The sequence below is a fragment of the Nesoenas mayeri genome (genome assembly GCF_963082525.1).
Source record: "Nesoenas mayeri genome assembly, chromosome: 14".
Classification (NCBI taxonomy): domain Eukaryota; kingdom Metazoa; phylum Chordata; class Aves; order Columbiformes; family Columbidae; genus Nesoenas; species Nesoenas mayeri.
This window is the reverse complement of record NC_137556.1, coordinates 15,743,434-15,769,593: the sequence shown is the minus strand read 5'-3', so window position 1 is coordinate 15,769,593 and position 26,160 is coordinate 15,743,434. Positions and strand designations below refer to the sequence as shown.

The window sequence follows — 26,160 nt, the reverse complement described above, 5'->3', positions numbered from 1 at the left end:
TGTTTCTTTGTCCTTTGTTTTGTTTTTGTTTTCATTAGAAATCTTAATGGAATGATAGTTGCTCACAGGAGCTATTTTCATGCTCAACGACCCTTCAAGATTGCTGCTATACCTGTCTTTTATGTGACAAATAACATGGAAGACCATTAGTAAATATTAAGTTGTATCTCCAGAGGAAAACTGAATATACTGCCTATAGTAGCAGCACTGGGGTTTTGGTTTTGTGTTTTGTTGGTGTTGTTTTTGATTTTGTAGTGAGTTGGGGTTTGGGATTTTTTTTTGTTTGGTTGTTTTGGTTGTTTTTAAGTTTTCACGTACATGTGATAAACCAACCAACCTGCAGAAGCCTTTTGTCTTCAAAGAGGAAAATGGTAGCAGAAAAATTTTTGCTGAGATTCAAGGGAAAATTATTTCATTGACCTAAGCATTTATTATATCAATGAAGGGGAGAAAAACAATGATTGCTATCAATATATGGCAAAATGAATGAGACAAAAGACTTACATTTTTGCACATAGGTACTTTGTTAAGAAACCACTCACTGCTCAGTCCTCTGAAATGTGGATGATTTAAGTTTGTTGAGTGTATGACTGGGCATAGTAATTGCTGTATCAAGGCATAATATATGATCTGCCTTTCCAGAAGGATGTTATGAAATTGTGCAGATGAGAAACAGCGAGAATTAACCCTTTATTCCTCTCTCAGCCTTGAAATGAATGTTCCAGATACTTTTAATGGATTTTTGGTGCTACTTTCTGAATGTTTTGAAGTTTATTTTTGTTTCATGTTTATTAATCTGAATTTAGTTATTAGTTTGAGTCACCAACGTTTACAGCTTTCTCCTGTGTCATTGCCCACCACAGGCTCTGTGTATGGTTGCTTTCTGACCACAACAAACACTCAGTGGATGCAGTGGTATAATTTGACCATTACACCATCTGGCATTAGGAAATGAAGTAGTAATTTATATCTATCCCTGTAAATCCCTCTAAAGAGGACACACAGATCTGTCTGTAATATATGGGCTTTAATACCATGTTTTTAAAAGTTATATTCAAGTTGAACTTCCATAAAATATCATCAGGTCAAAGAGTGGACCAATGTGTACAATTATTAATAATATTTTTAGGGTCAGAACACAAAAAGAAAGTATGGAATCTAAGTGGATTTTATAAAAAATCCCCAAACGTTCATGACAAATAGCTGAAAGTCAATGGTAAAGCAGTTAGAAAAGGTTACTGGCAGAAGGCTAGCTAAAATATGTTGCACAAATCTCATAAATCACGATCTTCAGAGACTAAAGAGTAATAACATGTCTTTATATTTTAAAGAGAATCACTACAAAGTTTCTCTTTGTGAATACATTCATTATGAAAGAGCATGTCAAAGTGTGCTGTCGTTATCTTTGAAGATGAGATTTGTTTTGTTTGCTTTTAGCTGGATGCTATTACACTAATATAACAGCAAAGATGATAGTAGCAATATAATAGCCAAGGAAAGCATTGTAGGAAAGAGGGGTTAGAAATGTAATATTGCTATCATTTGCTTCATTATAAGAATTTACTATTTTTTTCAAGCAAGCCAGCAAGCTATTCTCTCTGAGAAAGGAGGTTTTCTTAAGAAAATCAAGTGGAGAGAGAGAGTTAATGAACAGATAACCTTTTCCTAACCTTTTTATCAGATATTCTCCTTTAAAGGAGCAGGGATCTATACTTTTCCTGCCCTGTTTTTAAAAGCTATTGTTATATACAGAGATCCTAACCCCTTTGGTTACTTGTTGCTGACTCCAGCCTAAAGGATAAGCAGCAAAAAGAAAAGCACAGGAGTAGAATTGACTGACTAACCAGTCAGACTGGTTAGTGCAAGCTGCCTCTGGTTGTGTTTTGAGTTGTTCTGTTTTGTATTGAACCTTTATCTTTCTGAATTTTTCTTGAGATGCGGGGCATACAGAAGATGTCTGTAGAGTCAGTTGAGGAGAAAGGAAGAGATCATCTTCAGTAACCAGACATTAAACTATTAAATTGCTGCAGCAATTATTGAAGTGATCACATGATTCGTCCTCAGTAGATGGATTTAAACCTTTCCCAGTCATCAGCTTGGAAAGAGCTTGAAACCACCTGCCTGGAATCCACTGGGATATTTTTCATCCCAACCCTTTTTCTTGTAAACTGTGGCAGGCACCTTCATAAGCAGGTGGATTGGTAGTCTAAGAATTTTTTAAACTCTCACATAGTGTGTTTAATTTCATAAAGGGTTAATATTAAAATACACAGAGGAGAGAAAAGTCTCTTTGAGGCAGCCAACATTCTTCAAGAATGTACTGAGCAAGCCCATTTTTCAAGAGCCCTTTACATCCTGTACTTGCTGCTAAAAGCTGAAATCAACTGGAAACCTGTTGGCTGATCACAGTAAGAGTTTTGCAGTTAACTTAGCAGGTGCTTGCAATGGAGCTAGAGGGGTTGTCAGACCCAGTTTAATATTCTCATTCTTTTCCTTCTTTTTTTTTTTCCTTCTTCAAGATACCTTTCCTTGGGGCTGGAATTAAAATCCATGAAAGAAGAGTTTCTGATAATCTTCGTCCTTTCCACGACCGTATGGAGGAATGTTTCAAGCATTTGAAAGTTAAAGTGGAAAAACAATATGGGGCCAGAGAATTGGTATTGCTCTCCTTTTAACCTCACCTGCACTTTTTCTTTGCTTAATACGCTCGTTCTTCTAAACAAAAACATATACTAAGCTTTCATTGTTTGTGGGTTTTCTTGTGATCTGAAGGTAGCAGGACCTGAGTTTTATAGTCAAAGAGCTGGTTCAGTTCTCTGACGTATCAAATATTCCTCATTCTGGATGATTTAGGTATTTTATTATGTCTATTAAAACTGCAGTTCTTTTCTGCCTTATTAAGGAAGTAAAAGCAAATTTTCATGTTTCTCCTCTTTGTCATTTTTCATAGTGGTTTAGGGCTTTGATCTGCAATTGATCTCTCCCTGTGCTAGCCACTTCCAGCTGGGTTGTAAAGCAAAGCCTACCATGTGTATAATACTATAAATATTAGTTGAGACCAAAGTGAAATATGTGGGAATTGAAAGATAACTTCTCAACACAAACTCTCCAGACAATTCTTGAATCAAATAGTCTATCTGAGCTTGTGCAGGCTAGCAGGAATGCTCTTGGCTGGGTTTGGGGGTTGCTTTGGAAATTATTTTATGTTGTCACTTTGAGCATTGATGATTTTATAAGATGGTTTATTTCTTCTGTTATAGGGGAAAAAATAGCAACCTGAATTTTGGATGTTGTGCTGTGTTATGCAGCTATATGATGAAAATTCTATTTATCTCAGAATGTTTTTCTTATTTTCACTCTCATGCCACCATCCCTGCAATAATAGAGAGGCTGTAATCCGCAATTATCAATCTTGCCTAATGCTTGGACCCTTCTGCACTCTTATAGATCAGCACTTAAATAAAAGCAACCTGTTTATAATTTTTTGGTGGCTGACCTGAGCTCTTCTATTAAAAGGAAAAAACAAAACAAAAAACAAACCAACAAAGTTCTGCAGTTCTGGCCATTCAAAGGATGAACAGCGTGTGAATTCATTGTATATAAACTCTGCAAAACACTTGAAAATAATGATTGAAACTACAAGTGTTTCCAAGTCTCCTGCTAGACACCAGAGTCTTGGTGGAAAATGACATCAGAAGCAAAGTATTAGCACGATTAGTATTTTGGAGCAAGGACTAACTGAATCTATTTGCCCAAGCAAGTACTTTAATGGCATGCCCCAAGTCTGTTCCAAATAAGATCAGCAGACGCTGTTGATTTTAATTTCTTTTTCCAAAATGAAGTTAACTATGTCAATTGTAGTTTATTTAGCTACTCACTGTGTCATTGAGTTTAAGAGGTCTTTGAGTAAATCCAGACGAAAGAAACAATCACAGTAATTAATGGTAGCAAATAACTTCATTCATGCCAAATGTTAAAACGTCTCTGCTGTCTTTAAGACGTAGTGAAAAGGGATGAAACAAGGGTCACACAAAGTTGTTTGATAGAAAATGTTTCTCTTTTCCATCCTGCAGCCAGATTTTGATGACAAGAGAGTAGGACGGCCAAGATCAATGCTGAGATCCTATCGTCAGTTGTCAGTGATTTCACTGACTTCCATGAATTCAGACTGCAGTACTCCAAACAAAATCGCTTCAGAAAGGTTGGTTGCGAATAATACAATACCAATTTTCTTCCAAGTCCAGGTTTTTAAACAGTTTTATGGGATGAAACTGAAAGATTTAAAAAACTTTAAAAGGTATTCAAGGATAAAGACCACTAGCGGTCTCTTCAGACTAGGCCAAAACTATTTTTAACTGTAGCTGTCACTTCCTCCAGGCTGAAGGCTACAGTATTTCAACTTCAATAGACAAAATATACTAAAGTCTCACTGGAAAATAGTATAGTTTGATTTTCAGGAAGCAAGTATTTTATTATTTAAACGACATTTCAAATAAATACAAAGATCTGGGTTTTTTGCAATTTTCTCTTTCTACAACTTTTAGCATCTTTTTCACCTGTAAAAATTGGAGAGGAAGAGAAAAGCCTCTACAAACTTACAAGTAAGGAGGTGGAAGGGTTTAGTAAAGGCTGTGGTAACTGAAAATGCTTTGCCTAATATGCTTCCTTAACTGCAGTGCTGGGAAACACAAAGACTTTAAAGTCTGAGAGAACAGTTATAGGTGTATTAATTAACTTTTTCACCTACAAATTGTTTTGATCACTTTATAAATGATCCTTCGGGCACCCAGACATTCTTCCCAAGCAAGGCACAGATAAAATTGATCTTGCTGAGCAATGTTTGATTGTGATTTTTCTTTAACATCTGATCTCCCTTTTTGAGCAGTTTAGTTTTAAAAGTTTTAAACAGTAAAAAGTACGAAAACATATGACCCTAATTTGGAAGTGTTTCTTCTTAAGAAACCCCTCTATTCTTGCATGTTTGACTGCCAGTGCATTGTTTAACAATAGTTAATTCAATTCTTTGAGCTGTCCAACAAAGATGTGTAGTATCACACGGCTGTTCTTCCTGCCCTTCAGACTCCACTCCAGAAGGGGGTAGCACAGAAATGTGATTTGTAGCGCGTCTGCCAGCCCTGTGTCTCCTATGGAACCAGCCAATGACACTTGAGCAACTGAATCATGCACCTGTTTTTAAGTCTTGTGATGCTAATTTGTTTCTAGGAAGCACAGGTCAACAATTTCACCGTATTACTTGCTTTAACAATTATTGTTGTAAAATAAGTTCAGCTCCATGTCCAGTAGGCTAGTTACATCAGCAGAGAAGAGAGTAAAACCAGCACCTATTTCATTTTTTTTAATTAAAAATAGCCCAATTTTTAAACTGTAAAAACTAGAAGAAGGAAGGAGGGTTTTTTTTATCACTACTCATGTGCATTGTTGTCCAATATGGTGAAATAAATAGGAGGGTGTGTTTAAAACAGGAGAATAAATAGTAATACTCTGTTCCACTGTTTTCAATAACCAAAATAGCATGTTTTGCTTTCAGCAGCTTCATTATCGTGTGTAAACTTGCCATTTAAACTCTAACTCTCTTTAGTTTAAATGTTCTTAAGCTGATGCACAAGTCTTTAAAAAGGGTTTTGCACTCATATTAATATTTTACATTCTTTGCATCATTTTAAGACTAAATCATACCTCCTGAAGGCATCTTGTTTGTATCTACAGTTGCTAGCTGAAGCACGTTGTACATTTTTTTGCCGAGAGCTTGCAAGGCTGCATAGAAAGTCAAAGGAAAGGATGACCCACATTTATATTTCATGGGGAAATGACATCAGAACACCAGTGGCTTTTAAAATATCACTCAGCAACTTGTACTTTTTTCTTTTCCTGCTGCAGCTTTGATCTGGAAGTAGTGCTACCAAAGCCAGTAAAAGCAGAATCAGAGGAGACTACTCTGCAAATTAATCCCCACCCTGAAGTCAAGATGAGAAGGTCCAAAAAAAGAACAAAAAGAAGCAGTGTGGTGTTTGCTGATGAGAAGACAGCACCTGATATTTCTATCTCGGACATGAAATGTGTATGTTACTGAGTTAGAATAGTATTTTACAATCCATAAAAAAGAGGACATTACTTCTTTGCTTAGGAAAAGAAAAACATATCACACGGAACTCTAGGTGTCCCAAAGGGAAATACGCAGGATGCAGAGACTGCCTGCCTTGCCATGAATGAAACGTGCAAGATGCTGAGGAGGAAAGAAATCAATGGAAAAATCAGAACATCTTTACTAGCTTATGATGACAGATGATATAGCCCTCAAGCTGCACATTCTGAAGCTTGCTTAGCTTGAAATAGAGTACTATATTGGGAGGGTTAAGCTAGCTTTCCTGTGGAGAGGCAATTGACTGTGCTGACATTTCATGGCAGCTCCTCGCAGTCAGGGCTATTGCAGAAGTGATGAGCCCTGTACGTTTTGTACCTTGTTATGGAATGTGCAGCTGTTAGGAAATTGCAAAATTACAAACAGTGTTCCTTAAATGGTACCAGACTGAAGCTGGAAGCACTGGCATCTCTTGCTCCATAGATCATCTGAGTGCTGTTATTGCACTGCTAGATCATTAGAATGACTGATATAACTTATAACAATAATAATATAATAACTTATATTGTGCACTTTTTTTTTTTGTAGTTTAATTCTAAGGAGGCTTTTAATATAAAAAGAAATTTTTTAAAAAATTGAAAGATGTCTTCTGATACACAAGTCCTATCTAAATTAAATGTCAGGCAATAAAAGATTATTGAGTTACTTGGAGAGTGCCGAAGTCATTTGATCAAAACTTTTTGGAGGAATCATCTAAGGCAATGTGAATTCAATAGCAAGCTGAGATTCTTTTGGGAAATGAAGAGAAACTTATGGAGAATCGTGATTGTCTTACACTACATGTCCTCTTACATAAAAAGAGAGATAAAGCACAGTCATGGTCTGTAAAGCATTAATATGCAAAAACAATTAACATCTTTGTCTTTTGATTAGATTAGGTAACGCAGACACCTGACTGTGGGAATCTCCCTCCATATTGAATTACAGGATTTTTTTGACTTCAGAAAAACCGTGTCAAGCCGAGCTGGCTGTGTTAATGCAATAGGAAAAAATGTTTTAAAACTTTTTTTACATTGCAGATCACAGTCAGAGCTGGCTGATGGTATTATTGCAGAGATAAGGTGGGAATACCATCCTAGAGTTCCAGATTTAAGAATCTCCTCTAACTAGCTTTTTTAGAGTAATATTTCCGCTACGTGGAATGAGAAGTATTTATTTAACTATATATCATCTGCAAAGTCGTTGCATGTTTTTAGCTAGTGTATAATATTAAATGTGAATCCAATACTACTGCTTCTAATTTCTTTTATTGTTTACTCAACAAACAATCCCATAAAGAACTCAAGTTAGACATGATAGTTTGTTTATTAATTTTTGTCTTTTATGCTTTTCACAAGATATTATTTTCCTTAGATTTTGTTGCTCACATCTCACTTGATCATTAATAGCATTTTTCTTTTTAATTAAACAGCTGTCAAGGAAATACGAGTTCATGAGCGACACCAACCTCTCAGAACATGCAGTGGCGCCTCAGAAAACATCTGTCCTCAAGCAGATGAGTTCTGTCAGTCGCTCAATGCCAACTATCCCAGGTAAGCTCTTACAGTAAGAGAAGAGTTCTCACTTCTTTATGACTATGCTAAGAAAACACGGCAATAAAGGGTTTTCTTCAAACAGAGCAGGCAGCTCTCTCTGTGTGGCTCCGTGCCCCTGACACAGAGATTACAATGTAAGCGTGTATTGTGCGTGTGAGGCTGGACTGCTGCTTGTGCTTGGTGACACTGTGCTGTCTAGTGCAAACAAGCAAATGTGGAAGTGTTACTTCTGGAGCTCCAAATTTTGCTTCCTTGTATAGTGTGGGCATTCCCCCTACCTTGAGAAGAACAAAGTTTATCCATCCTCCTTGCTGTGTGGGCTCCCACTTGCAGAAGCAAGGGTTTCTGCACCCTGCCCTCCCAGATGAGGGCAGCATTTGAGGCACGAATTGCTGCTCTCTACTTGCTTTGCCAAATATCCCCAAAGCTAGTTAAACAGGGCTTAACTTCTGCTTTTGACACTAGAGAGGGGTCTCATAAGCATCCCTCACATCAAGAGGAAGAGGAAACAAGGTAACACAACTGCCCACTTGGGAGACTGACAGTTGCACCATAGAGAAGGGCAAAGTGTAACTGAAGGTGCAACACATTTCAAAGCCAAACAAAAAAATGTGCCCTGCATCAGTATTCCATACCCCCTACTGCTGTCCCTCCCATTGTCCCTGACTTTCCAGATGTAGCAAACATTAGGCACATTAAGCACAACAGACTGTCATGGCCCACTTCTTTTTCATATATTTATCTTATTTTTTTCATCTGTGACCAAATTGGTTCATTTTTTTTCAATACTCAGTTCCAGTGTTATGAAGTTTAGTGCTTCCCCGTTATTTATTTTTGTATTCTAAGGATATAGTTAAAATTAAAACGTCTAATTTCTTTCCAGTAATTGCAGTAGTTAATTATTTCGATTGCTGCTTTATCATACACTCTGACTCTCCTTTCTTGGTTTTGTTTTGTACAACCAATATTCTGCTCTTCTTAGGATTAACTCTGTCTGTCGGCCCTGTGGCACCTGATGAAACAATTGCATCACATAGGCTGAGTCATCCAGTGTTTCCTTCCACCTCAGACGGTGACAAGAAAACCTTCAAAAAAAAGAAAGTGAACCAGTTATTTAAGACAATGGTAAGTTCTGTGTGTTTATGGGGCAAAAAAAGAAAGTGTTACCTCCTTGGAAAAAAAAAAAAAAAATAAATCTATGCTTTGGAAATTAAGTGATTTTAAGATACAGTAAGATCATAAGTCAAACACTTTTTCTTTGTTGTTGTTGAGTTTTGTTTTGTTGTCGTTGAGTTTGGTGGTGGTGATGGTGGTGGTTTTGTCTGTTTTTCGAATGGAAGCTCTGTGGGGAAGCAAAACTTGCCTCTGGCTCTGCTTTCAGGAGCATGGATGTGCAGCTCGTGTGTGTGTTTAACGGAAGGCTCAGATGGGCAGTTCTGCATCTGTACCACAAGAGGTCTCATTTGACCTACTGATTTTCTCTGATTTACTTTAGACAACATTTATTAGCAAAAGATGGAAAGCAATTGTTTCTTGTTTGATTTCATTACGTTGATGCTAGTGCTAACTGCCCACAGCAGGGCAAGGACAGAATGTGTTGCAAAACATGCACAGTGTGAGTTGCTTTCTGAAGTCAGAGGTGCTTATTTGAAAGTAAATACAGGCTTACACTGTACTCATTAATGTTGCCTTCCCTTAAAGCAGGAAACCTTTCACTGATTTCTGTGGAAATGTCACAAAAGTAAAACTATTGTATTTAATGTAACTTTGGAAAGAAAAACAGTGTATTCAGTGCAGGTAATAAGATTCAAAAGTTGTATATTTTTCCTATTTTTTCAGGTAGTGGGATGGTGCAATTTAATGCAGATGTTGGTAGCTACTGACATGCATACTGCATAAGCATTCTATGGCACTTTCAATACTTTATGTGTCAACTCTTTGCTGATCTTTCAAACAAAGGTTGTTTAAAAAATATATTTTTTCTGGTGAATAGGTTTCATTTTCATCCATTAGGTTCTGCAGTCTTCTAAAACACATAGATAGTGGCTTCAGGGATTAGAGAGCAACATTTAGGAAAATCTGCATGTAGTTGTGTTCACAATAATATTTTTCTGGTAGGAACAAGAATAACCTGTTAATTTGGAGTCTGTAACGTTTCAGTTGTATTCATTTTATCACAGACTTGTTCTTTTCAGACCCAGAAGTAACAGCTTTTCAGCATGATCTCATCCGCTCACATTTAAAACTAAGCAGCACATAAAATAGGGACAAATTATAGAATAGCTTAGGTCGGACCTTCAGAGGTCAGCTTCCAAACCTGAAACTCCAACTGGCTTCCCAGGTAGGTGGCACCTGAGGAAATTACAGTCAGGCTTGTATCAGGTTTGGGCTGTGATTTTGGTATGGAGACTAGATTAAGGTAATGTTTTAGTGAGCAAAATTCTGTATTCATCGAATCATAGGATGTTTTAGGCTGTAAGGAACCTTCTAAGCTCCCCCAGTGCCCCCCCTGCCATGAGCAGGGACATCTTCACCAGCTCAGGTTGCTCAGAGCCCTGTCCAGCCTGGGCTGGGATGTCTCCAGGGATGGTTCATCCACTACCTCTCTGGGCACCTTGGGCCAGGCTCTTACCACCCTCAGCATAAAAAATGTCTTCCTCATGTCCAGCCTGAATCTCCCCTCTTTTAGCTTAAAATCAAGTCCTTTTTTACAAGTCAGAGAAAGAACTGAATAAAGTGAAATATCCATTTGTATAGTGCTTCACAGCATGATGGGAATCATGTGGATGGGTTTAAATACAGGTTTATTTTTTTGCAGGGTCGAGAAATGAATTCAAAATATTCAGGATTTGTTCAACATCTATCTCTAGCTGCAGCTTAAGGCCACAAGCTAGTGCATATTAATGAATCCAATACAGTAGTTTTTTTAACATATTACTCTGTTTTTTTGATTTTGTTTTGTTTTTTTTTGCAGCGCATTTCCAAAGTTCTCGAAGACGGAAAGCAGTCTGTGGAGCACCATTTCAAATCTCCATCTACAGATCTGTAATTCATCCCATTATAAGACCATTCCTCAGCCAAAAATAATTATATATACGTAACTATCATGTTTTAAAGCACCATCTACTCTAAAGAAAGACACTGATACCATAGATGGCCAATAGACAATATGAACAATATTCATGGGTGCTCATAAATTACTTGTGATACAGTTATAGGAATAACATTTGAAGAAGATACTACAGGATGTGCCCATCAGGATATAGAAGTTCAGTGAACCTCTGGTTATACAGGTCAAAGGACATTGTGCGTTCCCTAGTGACAAAACTTGTTCTTGAGGAGAAAGATGTATTAAAAGGCCATCTGCAAGGCTTACTAGATAATGTAAGTTGGATCTTGTTCTTTTCAAAGAGCACAGAAGTTATCGTTTTGCGTAGCTTGTACAGACACGCTCCAGCTATCTTTAAACTAGATAGTGTAGTCAGGGCAACAGATGGCTCAGCACAATATATAATAGCCACTGACAATTCACTCTGTGGCTGTAGCTGGATTTACAGTCCTCAGATTCCCCTGCTGCTCTCACCACACTGCTCTGGATCCTCAGTCTTTCTCAGGGTGTTTATGGCTGTGACGCCATATGCCAGAGTTACTTTCAGAACAGCATCTATCATGTTGAAAACGTGCAAAAGTTCACTTACACACGTACAAATTGACGTTACATCCAGCACTATGATAAACAAAAGCTGCATTTTCTGCTGTTCATCAATAAAATGTTAAAAATTTGTTTGCCTTGAAACTTTCTTCTGGAAATCTCTAAATATCATTGTATATAAGGTATTACTTTCTGACAGCAAATGGAATTCTACAAACTCAAGTCTCTGCTTTCAAAATTGATTTTTCGTTTCCCTCTAACTCATGAGGTAGAGTTGGAAAATGATGCCTCATTGCCATGAAGCTGGACAGCACTGCAAGTCAGCATCTCGGGTTGCTTGATAACCTGTCAGTTCTTTCTAAAGGCAAGTATGTTATCCAAATAGAAAGCTTTCTAAAAGGCAAATAATTGATTTCCTTCACTCACCCCTTTATATTTCAGGCACCTGCATAGGTTCATATTAGTTAAATATAATATGACCATGTATAGTGCAGTGGACAGGAAACACTGGCCTTGTTACCATTTCTAGGGATATGGGAAAGACAGAGGTTAAAATTATTCCTTGCTGAGTAAATGAGTCGATAGAAAGACATCTTCAGTTTGTTCTAAGCCTCACGACTTCTATAAACACTTTTACATTCAGCATGAATAATTTATTTAATGAATTTAGGCTCTCTTTGCAGGTTGTCAGTGTGAAGCTGTTTTCTACAGAACTAATTAGCGATTATTTTCTGGGAGAAGTTTGAAATATTTGCCATTAGAACTAATAGTGTGCCAGGAAATACTTTTCACTGGAATAATCACAGACAGCAAAACAAAATGGGTCCAGTTTTAACACTAACTACAGTGTTTGTTGGCATGGACGCTGATAGACTGTTTCATTTGCTTTTCACAGCAACTTTATACTGCATCTGAGGAAGGACAAGGCTTTTCTAGGAAAAAGCTCAGTTTAATAGAGTGGGCAGGAGAAAGGCTGAGGGGTACATGTCTATGTCTTGCTAACCTGGGGGAAGAAGAAGGAGGGTACCAAGGTTGTCCTTCAATATTATTTGCCGATAGATTGAAGAAATATTGATATCACAAAATAAAAAGTATTTTAAAATAAAAGGTTTGGTTCTGCTAGGAACGAGTGAGAGAAGGATGATTAATCAACTGTTTATTCTTTGTAAAGATATCTGTTAAAGGTTGTCTTTTGCTTATCGTATCTTGCAACTGTGTTTTCATGTAAGAGTGGACTAGAACAGTTTTAGCTCAAGCTGTTGTTAAAAATTATAATTAAAATGCTGTGATTCAAAATAAAAAATACAAAGAATGGAAGAGAAGGAAGAGCCCATAAACCAGGAAGGCAGGACAACAATGTCCAAAGAAAGTTTGGTGGTGAGTGCTTAGTTACTGATTCAAGATTCATGCTTGCATTTTGCACAGGTTTCAATATAATTTTTGATGAAGAGTTTAGATTCGCACTTAATTTACCAAATATCAGCAAAAATCTTATTAGTTGTCCCACATTGCAGCCAGCCCACAGTCCCACAGCCACTTGCCAGCCCAGTTTTAGATCTGTTTCAAGCCTGAAATCATGTAAATAAACTCTGAGCAGAAAAGCAATATTAACTACAAAAAAATTACTGCCCAGAACTGGAATTTTAAGGATGTTTGGAGGACAAGTTTCCAGAATCTGGGGATATGGACATGTAGTCCGAATAAGCAGCATAGCATAAAGAAGAGTGGTGCTCTGGGATAATGAAGTGCAAGTACAGCAATCTGGCAACGTCTGTTTAAAATGTAAGTCAGCAAGGATTACTGTCATTTCTGTCACGAGCTGAATGGACCTTTAGCTCACATATGCAGAGGAAGATCTATTCAGGTGCAGAGAACCTATTTATTTTACATTCTTTGAGGTGAAGCACAGAGAGCAGAAATTTACTCCAGAATAGGGTCAGGCTTTGGCTGCTGTCCCAGGGATTAATGAAGCGGGGGAGCTTCACCTGTGATCTGTATAGCCCTGCCAGCTCTCACCATGCAAAGTCAGAAAAGCATTTCTGGGCACAACAATGTTTTCATATGCTTTCTGTATCACTTCTCTCAGGCATTTCAAACAGTCAGGACAGTAACAGTCTGCTTTTCTGGCTTGCATGGCACTAAGACAGTGACAGGGTAGTGTTAGTCTGTGATAAATCATTTGCTTAGCAGGGGGACTGCAGGTGCAGCAGGATTTTATGTGCTGACCTGGAGAGAGCTGTTACACTGCAACAATGTAAGATGCATTGCAGCTGCATGTCATGCATGTTCAGTCAGCTGGGTGTCTGAGTTTTAGACGCAGACACCTGGGCTTTATGGCTCATGGACTGCAGCGCTGTGTTAGTAAGGATGGTCTGGCTCCAGGGGAGCTGCTGTGTCAGTGCAGGGGGGGAGGAGTTTAATGCTTTTATATTTCAATTAAAATTACCTGGTTTGAGCTATAGGAAGGGGTTCAGAGTATAAGTCAATAAGCATCAAGTTTCTGAGCAGGAAGGAGAGTTTTATTAAAGATTTTACAGACCTTAGGAACACATTGTGTTCTTGAACTGAGAAGTAATGTGTGATAGACCTGTGTATTTGTTGCAGGTACTGCTTGACATTGAACTTTTTATCTGTATCACATGCAGTCTGTAATCTTTTTTATTAGATTATAGAAATTGTGCATGAGTAGAATTATAAAATGGCTTGGGTTGGAGAAGATCTTAAAGAGCATTTAGTTCCAGTCATCAGTGGGGGTAATGTGTGCCATACTGGTTATTCTGCGTGGAGTCCACAAACACATTAGGCATCATTGGATCTCTGTATTCGTTTTCCTTGTTGATATTGTTTGGTGTGGCTTTTAGTGTTTTCTCTGGTTCTCAGATTTATTTCATCAAGTCCTTGATCTGATTTTAAAGACTCGTTAAGGCAGGATTATTACTCTGTCTTGAGAGAGAAAAAGATTGAATTTCTTCATAATTTCAGAAGTGCATAATTTTAAATTAAGAATTTTCTCCTTTCCTAGCCTGTTCGTAGTTGATAGAAGGTCACAACAAACAAGTAAAATTAACTCAGACCAATATATTAAACCAAAGGCAGTACAACTCTGTGGAAGTAGATTTTCCTGGATGTGTTACTAATGCATCACATCAAGACTCTGAGAGTCTGGAATGTGTCCAATTTCATCATGTTTAAATTGAAGGAACCTTGTGCCATCCTGGTCTCTGAAGAACAGAACTCATATAATCGACATGGTGAACTATACTGCTTTCCATATGAGATTTGAGATGCAGAGGCAGTTTGCTCCCACAATTACTAATCCAAGGAAGCTGTAGTGGAATAACACCCTAAAATTTTCCTCAATCTGTAGGGCCTCGAGTAGCCAGAGTGGTGATGAGGAGTTTTTAGCACCAGCTACTATATTTTAGTCAGTGTTTTTAGGCAGTAGCTGTTTTACTGTAAAAACTGGCTGATGAGTATGTCCTAACCTGAACTGGCAAAAAGCAATAAACCTGTGCCAAGCACTTGTTCACAGCTCTTAAAAAATCAGGGAATGGGTACACAGGTTAATGCTTTTGTGTCATGTTACTAAAGTGACTGAAGTTTCAATTACAATTGAGTTGCTCTCTTTAACCTATTTGATATTCACAGCTTTCATTGTTTGGCTGGTTTGCTGTTTGCTTCATTGCTAGCGGCAATGATGGAGCAGACTCTTTCATTCAAAGTGAGTTGAAGGTCTGTGTGAGGAATCCTACAAGAAAAAGCTTTGGAATGATGAAGGGGAAACTGCTGAGAAAGTGAAGCAGATTTAGATGATTTGACTTGATCAGTTTGAATATCAAGTCTCTTAGCAATTCAACAACTGATGGCTGGTAAATCACACAGTACAATCTATACCCAGAGTCATAATGAGATTTTGCATTGACTGCACTAATGAGCATACATTTCTGCTTGGACTAGGATAAATCCATATGCGTTTTATTGTACTTACAGCTATACAGACTCTGAATCAAAGCTGCTTGCTGATGTCCCAGTACTGCAGCAGCTGTATCATGTCTGGCGGCTTATCAAGGGATTTTTATTTCAGCCCAAGAGCAATGGAAGCATCTTTGAAATAATTATATAATTTAAATCTCGAAAAGCTTGTCAAGCTCCCAATAGGTCCGTTCCACCCTGAGCATGGGATGAGGGCACTTTTAAACAAAAAAAAGCTGTTAAGCATGTTTTTAACATAGTAAGGCAGGGCAGAAGAAGGTAGTTTTGTTTGTAATTAAATCTAGTTTCAGTATAAGTCAGCTTAGGTCCAGGAGTTGTGTTTAAAGCCGTCTAATCACATAATTCTCTGTGCTAACTTGCTCTTCCATGTAAAGGCTTTTAGCTTAACACTCATGAAGAGACCAAAAGACCCATTTTTGTTACAGCTTCAGTGCAATGCTCTTATATTTAACAGATGAAATATTTATGCCAGACACTGGTTTCATATATGCCAACATCCATGGGAATCATCTAGACTGAGGGCATTCTGTTTAAAACAATGGCACAGATCAGTTCTCCAGAGTGTAGGAAAATGTGTAACTTAGCCAAACACAGGATCCTTCTCATGTAGAAATCAAGAGAATTTAGCCAATTCAAAGCCAAAATCTCTTTACATTATCCCTTTTTTAACGGGAGGAAAACAAAACAAAACAATTTAAGGACCCTTTCTCTCAATTTTTGGAGGTGGAAATGTCCATCTTTTTTACCTGTATCTTTTGTTTGTTTGTTTTTCCAAGGAATATGGAAGCCTCCATGAAAAAAGCTTGCAGCTATCTCCTATCCTGGATGCCTCAGAGTAGTCACTAATACTACAGTATTTACTTATATTTCCTTCCGAGAACTGGGTTCCTACTTGCTCTTACGCATTCAAGGTCCTTTTGAGAGGGAACATTGAGCAACATTCCAGGGGCTGACCTCAGTTTAAGGACTTCAGCATTGGCAGTGTTTACTGCCATGGGGTGAGGAAAGTAGTTGTTCATTATTGACTCAGTCTGTAATTTTCTCCTCTGATTTGCTATCATGATGCAGTGTGTGCTAAAGATTAACACTGTAAACGAATAATTGCTCTGCAAACAAACCTCAGGTAGGACATGGATTTAATAAACTTTAAAATGTTAGATAAATTTAATCATGGTTTTCAAGTGAGGACAGTTTGATCTGATTGTTTTTTTGATAGACTTATCTCTTTTCAGTGTAGGTTTTGTCATCCAGGATAGCAGAAAGTTTCACTGTGCCATGAGTGATCTTTTGTGTGGCCGACCCTAAAATTACACGGCTGCTGTGAATGTCTGTGCTGTAACAAATACAGTTTCTGTGTTCATTATTTTTTTCATGGGTATGAATGTGTGTTGTTGCTCCATATGCCCCATTATGCACATGGGTATTCAACTTGCATTCACGAACAGGTCAGTATATGAGTGATCTCTCATTCCCAGTTAACAATTCATAGGCGTTCCCGTTAACCTGAATTAGTTCTGCTGATGATAGGTGTCTGTTGATGGTGTTACAATGGGTTTAGGTGGTGACTAATTCAAAAGGCACGGGAATGGTGATGAGGATCAGAAACCAGTCACTTAAGGTATCTATGCCTTGAAATGGCAGGCCAGCAGTCAAATAAAAGAGACTTATCTAGGGGAAGTAGTAGGAATCTTGCACTGTTGTTGTAACTAGAAAAGTCTAAATAAACTCCATGTTTGACAGATATTTTGAGGGAAGATTTTCCCCACAATGTTTGCTTATATACTTATGTTATTATACATAAAAATACAGCCCTGGATAGAGTTGCTTTTTAGATGCAGCTCTTTTAGCCAGGAATATTGTATTTTATCACACAATAAGGCTTGTTATGGTTGGGTACCTGGATTCTACAAATAGTAATACTCAGTGTGAAGTCTTTACTACATGACTTCAGTTGCTTTGACACACTCAGCAATGCTTGAGTAGTGCTTTGACACACTCAATAGTACTAATGCACAATGCCCGGATTTGTAGTCTTTTTTATCAACCATATTTAGACTTCTTTCACGAGACAAGAAATCAGTACAACTGGAGGTCTGTAGTGGAAAACAAAAGAGCAAAGGAAACAAACCTGAAAGAAAGACATAAATCTCTAAAGTTACCAGAATTTCTGCAGAGAATTTCAAAGCAAAGGAAGGATTCTAACGTGAAAAAGTTAACGATGTTTACATATACGATTAATTATTTTTACAGATCCCAGAAATACAAATCCAGGTATACATAATATTGCTAAGGGGCCAGTGATCATGCCAGTATTAAAACTTGTTACTGACTAGGTTATCTGTAGGGGAGATCCTGGCTAAATCGGTACATTTTCAAAACTTGTCACTAGGGGGAGATAAGTAGTTGCAATACTTTGCCATATTCTACAACTCCAACAACTGATCTGTCTACCCAGATACTGGGAAAACCGAAGTGGAGCAACTGAAAAGCAAGGATTATTAACACAGTAAATCATCCTATTCACAAGTTAGATGATCTTAGTTTACTGCAGTTAAACCCTGGTTACATTAAAACAACCTTAAGTTTATTTATGACTGGGTGTGTCCATAAAGTAGTTCACTGCACTTACTTGTACCAATTCACTTATCAGTTTTAGTTGCTAATTAATTTTCCCCAAGTGTTTTGTTGTGCAAGTACCAAAGGGTGTAGAACACTGTGAACAAAACATAGAAAAATGAAGGAAGCTATGTTTTCTGAAAAATTCTTGGTTCTAAAATGTCTTTTCAATGAGATCTCCATTTAAATTGTAGAGTGGGAGGTGCTGATTTATCTATACAAGCAAATACCTTGATGCTGAAATCTGAAACAGAAGCATTAGCATGTTAGTACTTTTTGTACAAACTCTGTTCTGCATCTCATTGAAATGCACAAGAGAAAAGTGTATAGATTAATTTATTTGGTAAACACAATTGACGTTCATGCAACACCTAATTTGATTTTTAGCAGCATTTATTTCTAGTATAAACAAACATTTAGTAGCAAGCATAGAAGTATAAGCAGGTAATCTGAACGAGGCAAGAATTTCAGCTGTTCAGAAGCTGATGTGTCAAAATGTGATTGATTGAAGTGTCTCCAGTTGAACTAATTTCCCATAATTGAGAGATGCCTCAGATTCTGACATGAGAGAAATTTGTTGCAGAATCTCTCCATGTATGGTTTAGACTTGGGGTATCCTCTGTTGCAGGGCTGAGCATGTCTGTGTATCGAAATGCAGCGGATCCCATGGGAGCCATAGGCAGCCAAACAGAGGCTGTGGATGTCTTACCTGCCTGTGGCCTGTCATGACTGATGCATGAGTCAGGGGATACCTAATCCCTTCTACCATATTATAAACTGGCAAGATGTTGGAAGGCCTTTGTCGAAGCAGGAGTTATGACTTCTTTTATTACCACAGTTCTCATGGTCAAAAAGAAGCTACTAGCCCTTATGAGGTTTTACAGTCTTCTAAAACCTTGGTTATAAAGTTGCTTTAAAAAGCCACAGTGGTTTTATTCTGAAAGACTTAAAAAGTCTAAGGGCATTGTGACATTGCAGCATCTGTGGCACAGGTCCAAATTATATTGCCTTTTTCATTAATTTAATGTTCAACCTTCATTTCTAGAAATAAAGTTCAGTTGCCTTGTTTTGCAATACTATGTTTTACATTTCCTGTGCTTTTGTAATGGCCTTGAAATGACATTGTTTTGCCTGCTGTACATTGTTTCTTTTGCTGCTGTGGTTTATATTGTGCATACACTGTGCAGATGTTTATTGGAGTAAGACATGAAGACTTCTGCAATTAATTCATTAGACTACTAAGAATACAAATAATTTGTCATTATATGAAAATGTATTATCGATGAACACTGAAGTTTCTTTATTCAGTGTGTGGGTTCTTTGAAATGAGGTGGGTTGCTTGGTATACTGAGTTGTAGATGGACTCTTCAAAAAAACCTTTTCCCTTTTTGTGACCACATACATATCTTGTATGAACTTTTCTTCAGCAAGGAGTTAAACTGTGATAATACACCAGGACTGGGGTTATACACGATGTTAACAGTACAGCCTAAAGCTTCATATTCATTAAAAATAGATCTCTGCACTGTGGGATTTTCTGGGAAATACATATCATGATCTGGATCAAGTGTGTCTAATTTCTGACTAATTAGCTGAAGTACCTGATGCAGACTGCTTTATGTTGGCTACATGAGGAGCAGATGATATGCAGTATGTTATAAGTTTGCCAGGATTAAGTTACTACTACAAAATTTTGAACCTGTTTGAGTTCTTGGAGTGGGTTTGCCCTGTGTTATACTTTGCATCCTGCAGGCATGGGGCTTTTGATCTAAGTTCTCTACTAATCAAACTATCATGCTGTGAAACAGCACGATGACCTAAAGGTGCTTGTGGGACTAGCAGGTATCATGCTGCGTTTTGCTTTATGATTTCAAAAGATCCAGTTAAGAAGGCAGTTAGGAGTATCTCAGCCAAAACATGACAAAAGCATACAAAGAGTTCCCCATGTTATTGTCTGCCTTTTATCCTCTGTGGTTTTGCTTCCTACCGTGTGCTGGTGTACATGCACTTCTCCCAAGTCACTGCATTTCAGGAACACTGAATGTATAGGCTACTTTGGAGTATACGTGAAAAGGTTGAGGAATCCTGGTTTTAATTAAATTAGTTTGAACTTTTCATAACCCAAAATTTCAGACAAATATGGTTTTCCTTTGCAAAAGGGCAATCAGTGTGAAGAAATATTACTATTGGCTGCAGTAGAGGGCTACATAGGAGCTGACCTGGAAAACCCATGGAGAGAGACGGTTCTGCGGAGGCTCAGCTTCAACCTTGCGGATTTTGGAGCTTCACTTAAGAAATCGAGAGGAACAAATCTTTAACACAAGAGTAGCAAACAGTCTTTGGTTTGACAACAGTCTGTGGTTGATCAGGGTTCTAAGTGGTAGAGATGTGAGTTGTACAGTACCATACTGTAGTAAAAAGAAATGTTTAAAAAAATACATATTCTGCCTACAAAGACCTCACCAAAACCAATGTATTATGATGTTTGGAAGTAATGATAACTAATCTATGACTCCAGCACCAGCCTCCATTTTATTTCTAGAGTTTTTCAGCCCTAAACACGACCTATTAGCATAGCTTGGCCAGCATCTCACTTTTTCCCAGCCTCTTTATATGGGAGCCTCACCAGTTTTCCTTCTCCTTTCTCCACTTCTGGGATTGCTACACTCTCCTTCCAGCTCTGCCAAGAACAGGAGCCTCAGTGGTGGGGACACCAGGACAGTATTCCTCGCTAGACTCAATAAACTGCAGTTCTGACCAGCCCTGCTCAGCAATCACAGCTTGAGCAAAGATTATTCTTTCGTTGCTGCCTTTTGCCTGCATATGAGTATCTGCATCTCAGGTGCTGGACAGGAACGTGTGTTGTAGTGATTCTCAAGGTATGCCCATAGTACTGACAAAGTACCAATTTTAGTGGCATTGATTATACTCCGATCTGAATAAGTCAGGCATAGTCAGAAGAAAAATGTTGCTGATGGGGTCGTGTCTGTGCTAGAAGCTGTGCCAGCGCACACATGGCAGGGAGGGATCAGACCTTTGCACCCTCTTTCAGAGCTCCATGGGCAGAATCCTACAGTTGTCTTTGTACTTCATTGCTCCAGAAGCAGTACTTGCCATTCTTCACCTCAGCCCTTGTTTTACTTTGTTTTGTGTGATCCTTTACTCAGATGTCACATCAAGGTATGTCTGGTACTCAGGCAGCTGCAGAATACAGTGAGGGCTTGACCTTGCTAACAAGCACTGTACCAAAACTTCATAAAGATTAATTTGCAGAGTAAGTTTTACAACCTTCATCAGTCTCTGGTTGCAGAAGTAATGTGATTTTTCCTTTGCAAAGCCTGGCATATTTTCAAAGCATGTATTCACTCAGCACCCACTTCAGTGTATTTTAACTGTGATTATGTGTGCAGAGCACCTCAGGGAGTAAGTATTTTAGATACTACTCATCCAATTTCATGATGCAGTTAGCTGAATGTTTACTTCTTGGAATATACGAACCCCAAGCAGTAATAAATTTGCAAGTTTTTCTTGTTTTCAGGGTTTTGGGCTTTTTTTTTGTCAAAAAGGTAATGTGCTGAGAGGATCAAAAATGTATTGTTTTCTTTTCATACTATATTCTGGGTCTTAGTTCATTGTAAAAGTGACTCCTGTTTTTACTCATCTGAGCATTTCTTAAATGTTTGTTGCATTGACTCTTCTGTAAATATTAGGGGTTTGTATCAACAATAGCTGTAACATTAATATTTGCAGGACTACAAATGTACATTTTGAAGTACATCTGTGTGTTAGTAAGTTAATTAGGAAGCTGTAGGCAACGTTGCTCCAACAGTTTTTTGTATGTTTGTACTCAGATTCTTACAGAGAAAAAAGTTATTTCAGATGGCTTTCATGAGGAGGGAGGTACTTGTGGTATTATTTCCTGAAAAATGAATCATCTTTCTTTTTGTCCAAGTCACCTTTTGCACAGCAGTTGTCACTTAGAAAATAATCCAGCCCCACTAAATTCCACTTTTGTATGTTTATTGTGTATCTCTGCATAGACTAGTTAGCATTTACAAACTCTGAACACAGTTATTCAAATTAAAATAGCAACTTGTTTGTCCATAGTTGTAGTACAAATGATTTTATATGCAGTGAAAGCATGTATTTTATAAATAACAGCTGTGGAGACACATTTCTGAGCTGACAAGTTGGCTGGCTTTGTCACTCCATACTCAATATTTCCATTATATTTCCAGTGAAGTGTTTTTTGAACCTTTCAAAGCAACAATGATGTGAATGTGACATTGGTCGACCACTAATGCTCAGGGAGGGGGGAAATGGTGGTGGTGCTGCAGCACAGAAGATAAAGTGAATTGATGAATGTGCGACAATGCAAAACAGTCTTTGGTACAGCCAGGAATTCAAATCTACAGGTCGAAACTTGTGCTTCTGCAGAAATTATAGGACTAGAGCCATCTTAAAGGCCTTGTCATACCAGGTCTGTTTTTAACTGCATGGGTTATTAAAGCTGAGTGAAGTTCCAAATGTACATTTGTGCTTTAAACATAAAAAATATGCAAATATCACTTCTAAAGGGAACTGCGACTATGCTTTTAACTACCACACAGTCTGTTCTGCTGTGACACAGCCGTAAGAGCTGTCCTCACTCTGAGGCAGGTGTTGGTGAGATTGCAGCTCTGCTTTTTCCTCCTTCGAAAGTGCAGGGCGCCATGCAAAGCAGTAAGGGTTTTTTTCCAGGTCATAAAAGGGCTAGAGGTTTTTCCTTCTTACTTAATTTTAAGGAATCAACTTCTGTCTGCACAGATATAAATGAAGTTATTGCAAATGAGCTGAAATGAGCTGTGCTGAACACTGCCTCTTTCGTCTTTGGAAATTCTGCTAAGAGTTTTTATGAGCTCCCTGCACCAATCCTGCAGCAAAGAGGAGGCAGCAAATAATGATTTCCTATTTCAGTTCACCAGTTTAAGCTCTAAAGAAAGGTTTGATGATTAAGCTTGAAATTTTTTTCTCACAAGATTAATTCTTACTTTAGAGAATAATTCCGTTTATATCAGTAAGATTGCTCACGTGAGTAACCAGCTACAGAACTAGCCTGTAGTACTGTGATTGCCTGGAGGGAAGTACAAGCAACACTGCAATTAGAATTACAGAAAGAAAAGGAGGTCTGACCTTTACTTTCTTTCTTTTTTTTTATCCAAGTGTATATATATGCTTACAGTTTCATTGATGAGTGACAATCGTTTTTGCATTCTGAGTTGTTACTAGCAGCAGCAAAAAATGGCTTTTCTTTAAAGAGAAAGAAATACTTAATGCTTAAACTTCATTGTGAAAGGTAGAAATAGGAGGATCTATGATTAGGGGTTTTAATTTCAAGGCACCTTAGGCTTGCTTTATGTGCATCACAATAGTGGAAAATTCCTTCATTTAAGAAGATAAACAGTTGTAACTTTCACATTTGGTTGATGTGACATCAGGGACTGACTGGGACTGCCAGCATTCCAAAAAGGATATCGTCCTCATCTGCAGCCACTCAGGGCTGCGGGGTGGAGCCTGCAGCACAAGCTGGAACATTTACAGGTGCATAAGTACGTAGGGAAGGGCACAGGTGATGCACCTGTCTCAGGAAAGGAGCACTAGCACAGGAGTGTCATAACTTATCAGCTGCCTGTGTTAGAGCATGAGCTCCTTTGATCCGCAAACGCACTCTCCACCACGCTGCAGCCCACAATTTCCAAACATTGGTCAAGAACCTCCAGAGATGAGCATCTACTATGAGAACTTTTTCCATCCACAGAACATCCCTAGTCCACAGCGACCGAGCACCTTTGAGACGACGGATTACAACACCACTCCCAATCCTTACCTCTGGCTAAATGGACCTTCCATTACCCCACCACCATATCTCCCGGGATCCAATGCCAGTCCCTTCATTCCTCAGTCTTACGGGATGCAAAGGCAGCTCTTGCCTAACATGCACGGCTTGGGAGGAGCTGACCTTGGCTGGCTTCCTCTCCCATCCCAAGAAGAGCTAATGAAGTTGGTTAGACCTCCTTACTCCTACTCGGCACTTATTGCCATGGCTATCCATGGAGCACCCGAGAAGAGGCTGACTCTCAGTCAGATCTACCAGTATGTGGCCGACAACTTCCCATTTTATAACAAAAGCAAAGCTGGCTGGCAGAACTCCATACGGCACAACTTGTCTCTCAACGACTGCTTCAAGAAGGTGCCCCGAGATGAAGATGATCCAGGTATAGCTCTCTCCCCCTCCTTTGAACTCCCTCAAGTCAAACTTGATTAATTTAAAAATGCCTAATACATTGCAAAGAGATATAGCCTAGGTACAGGACATACACATAGTAGGTCTTCTATTTTCGTAAATCTGAACTAGAAAGCAACTATGCAGAGATGAGATCTGAATCGGCGTTGCTGTTAAATCCCTGCAGGGAAGGGGATTCTTTACTGCTCTGGGTCTTCCTGAGAGCTGATCAATGTGCTGAGCATGAGGCTCAGCAGGTATCAGAGCAGTCTGAGCAAGTCACATTCAAAACCCATTTGGTGTAATACATATGACTTGCGTCAAACTTAACTGGGAATTAATGGAAACGGGATAAGGCAAACACAGATTTGTCAAAGAAATTCAGTAACTTTAGGAAATCAACAATAGTTCTCAAGAGGAGAGCAGGCTGTTTGTTTCAAATAGCATTTTGTTTGGAATTGCACCTCTGTTTCCAAGCCCTTGGCTGATATGCTGTCAGATTGTTCCTTTATTTATTGTTTTCTATCAATAGATGTTAAGAACCATTGGGAACATTTAAAACACACTCAATTATGCTGCTGCAGAGGGCCAAAGATCTGGTTCCATCTCATTAGAATCCTATCCTACTCTCCTGAATCTGGAGGAGCAGCCCAGAATGGGATTTGATTACTCTGCTGTAAATTCGGAGGACCAGCTATATACTGAAACCCTACTTCTCTCACCAAGAAAACAAAATAGCAACCCCTCCCAGTCATTCCACTTGTAGTCTTACCTGTGTGAAGAGTCAGGGCTAAAGGATATAGCCCAAAACCTATACACTTTTTAATGAACCCAACAGACTTCTGCTTTTGTGTGAGTAAAAAATACACATTTTTTTGCTCATGCAATTGTTCTATTTCTGTGAAATGAGAGAAACATTGTAAAGCCCTAGATGACTGCTCTTTCTGTGTGTGCATTTTCAACTAAAAATGTGGTTTTGTCCCCTACAACAGGAAAAGGGAATTACTGGACTCTGGACCCAAACTGTGAAAAGATGTTTGACAATGGAAACTTTCGCAGGAAGAGGAAAAGGAAGTCTGATATTGGGGCTAGTGCTGCCACTCTTGCATCTGAGAAATCAGAGGATAGTGCCCTGAGTGGCAGCCCCAAAGCTGTAGAGCATCAGGATATCTTGGAAAACTCGTTACCTGGGACTGATGATTCCCCTGGGAAAGGCTCTCCACCTCCATCTTCCAGCGGCCCATGCCTCAGTAACTTCCTCTCCAGTATGACTGCGTATGTTAATGGCTCTAACTCAGGGAGCCGCTCAGTGCCTTTGGGACTCAACTCTGAACCCATTGACAAAATGGGACAGAATATGGTAGGCTTTAATTCCTACTCTCCGCTCTCTAATATCGCCAGTCATGGTGTGGGAGACTGGTCCAATTCTATGCCTTCTAGCCACCTGGGCCACAGCAACTCTGTGCTCAACCAGTTTAACACCCATTTTTACAGCAGTATCGGCACAAATAACACACTGTATTCCAGGGAAGGAACAGAGGTCTAAATGAAGGATTCTAAGACACTGAAGTATAGCTGTTTATGAGAGGAAACGATCTGTGGGCAGATGAGTAGCGTTAGCCTGTTGTCTTGGGATCTGTGCTGCATCCTACCTTCTGACAGCTGCAGATTTGTTACCCATTATACTTATTCAGATCACAAACACTCCACATATGGCAGCTCCACTTAAAAAATCAGGGATCAGAACAGCAAGAGTAGTGAAGAGTTCTCCTGAGACACTGTGCTTGCATTGCTGCAAACCATGGTCCTCTACAGCCACCCTTGAGAAGTTACCGTTTGCCTTAGGCATGAAGCTTTTTTTCGCATGGTCCTAATATTGCTATGCTTTTTAAAGTGCTAACAGAAATGTGGTTATAATTTTAAACATCCTCTCTTGCTGATA

General features: G+C 38.6%; 2 protein-coding genes across 2 annotated transcripts in view; both read left to right on the top strand.

Moving 5' to 3' along the window:
* The window catches only part of DOCK2 (dedicator of cytokinesis 2), a gene marked incomplete at its 5' end in the record, with an annotated part of 169,343 nt that extends 158,290 nt beyond the window's left edge, over positions 1–11,053 (top strand). The window contains 6 exons of the mRNA XM_080353427.1: positions 2,520–2,657; positions 4,074–4,201; positions 5,899–6,079; positions 7,572–7,692; positions 8,678–8,820; positions 10,670–11,053. Coding sequence (XP_080209553.1) covers positions 2,520–2,657; positions 4,074–4,201; positions 5,899–6,079; positions 7,572–7,692; positions 8,678–8,820; positions 10,670–10,744 — 786 coding nt within the window. The 3' untranslated portion in view covers positions 10,745–11,053. The remainder of the gene's footprint in view (positions 1–2,519; positions 2,658–4,073; positions 4,202–5,898; positions 6,080–7,571; positions 7,693–8,677; positions 8,821–10,669) is intronic.
* A 12,583-nt stretch (positions 11,054–23,636) lies between these two features.
* Positions 23,637–25,764, top strand: FOXI1 (forkhead box I1; the record flags this gene model as incomplete). The annotated part of the gene is given in 4 exon segments (XM_080353578.1): positions 23,637–24,210; positions 25,211–25,626; positions 25,628–25,669; positions 25,672–25,764. Coding segments are annotated over 4 exon segments (1,125 nt in total).
* Positions 25,765–26,160: the final 396 nt, after the last annotated feature.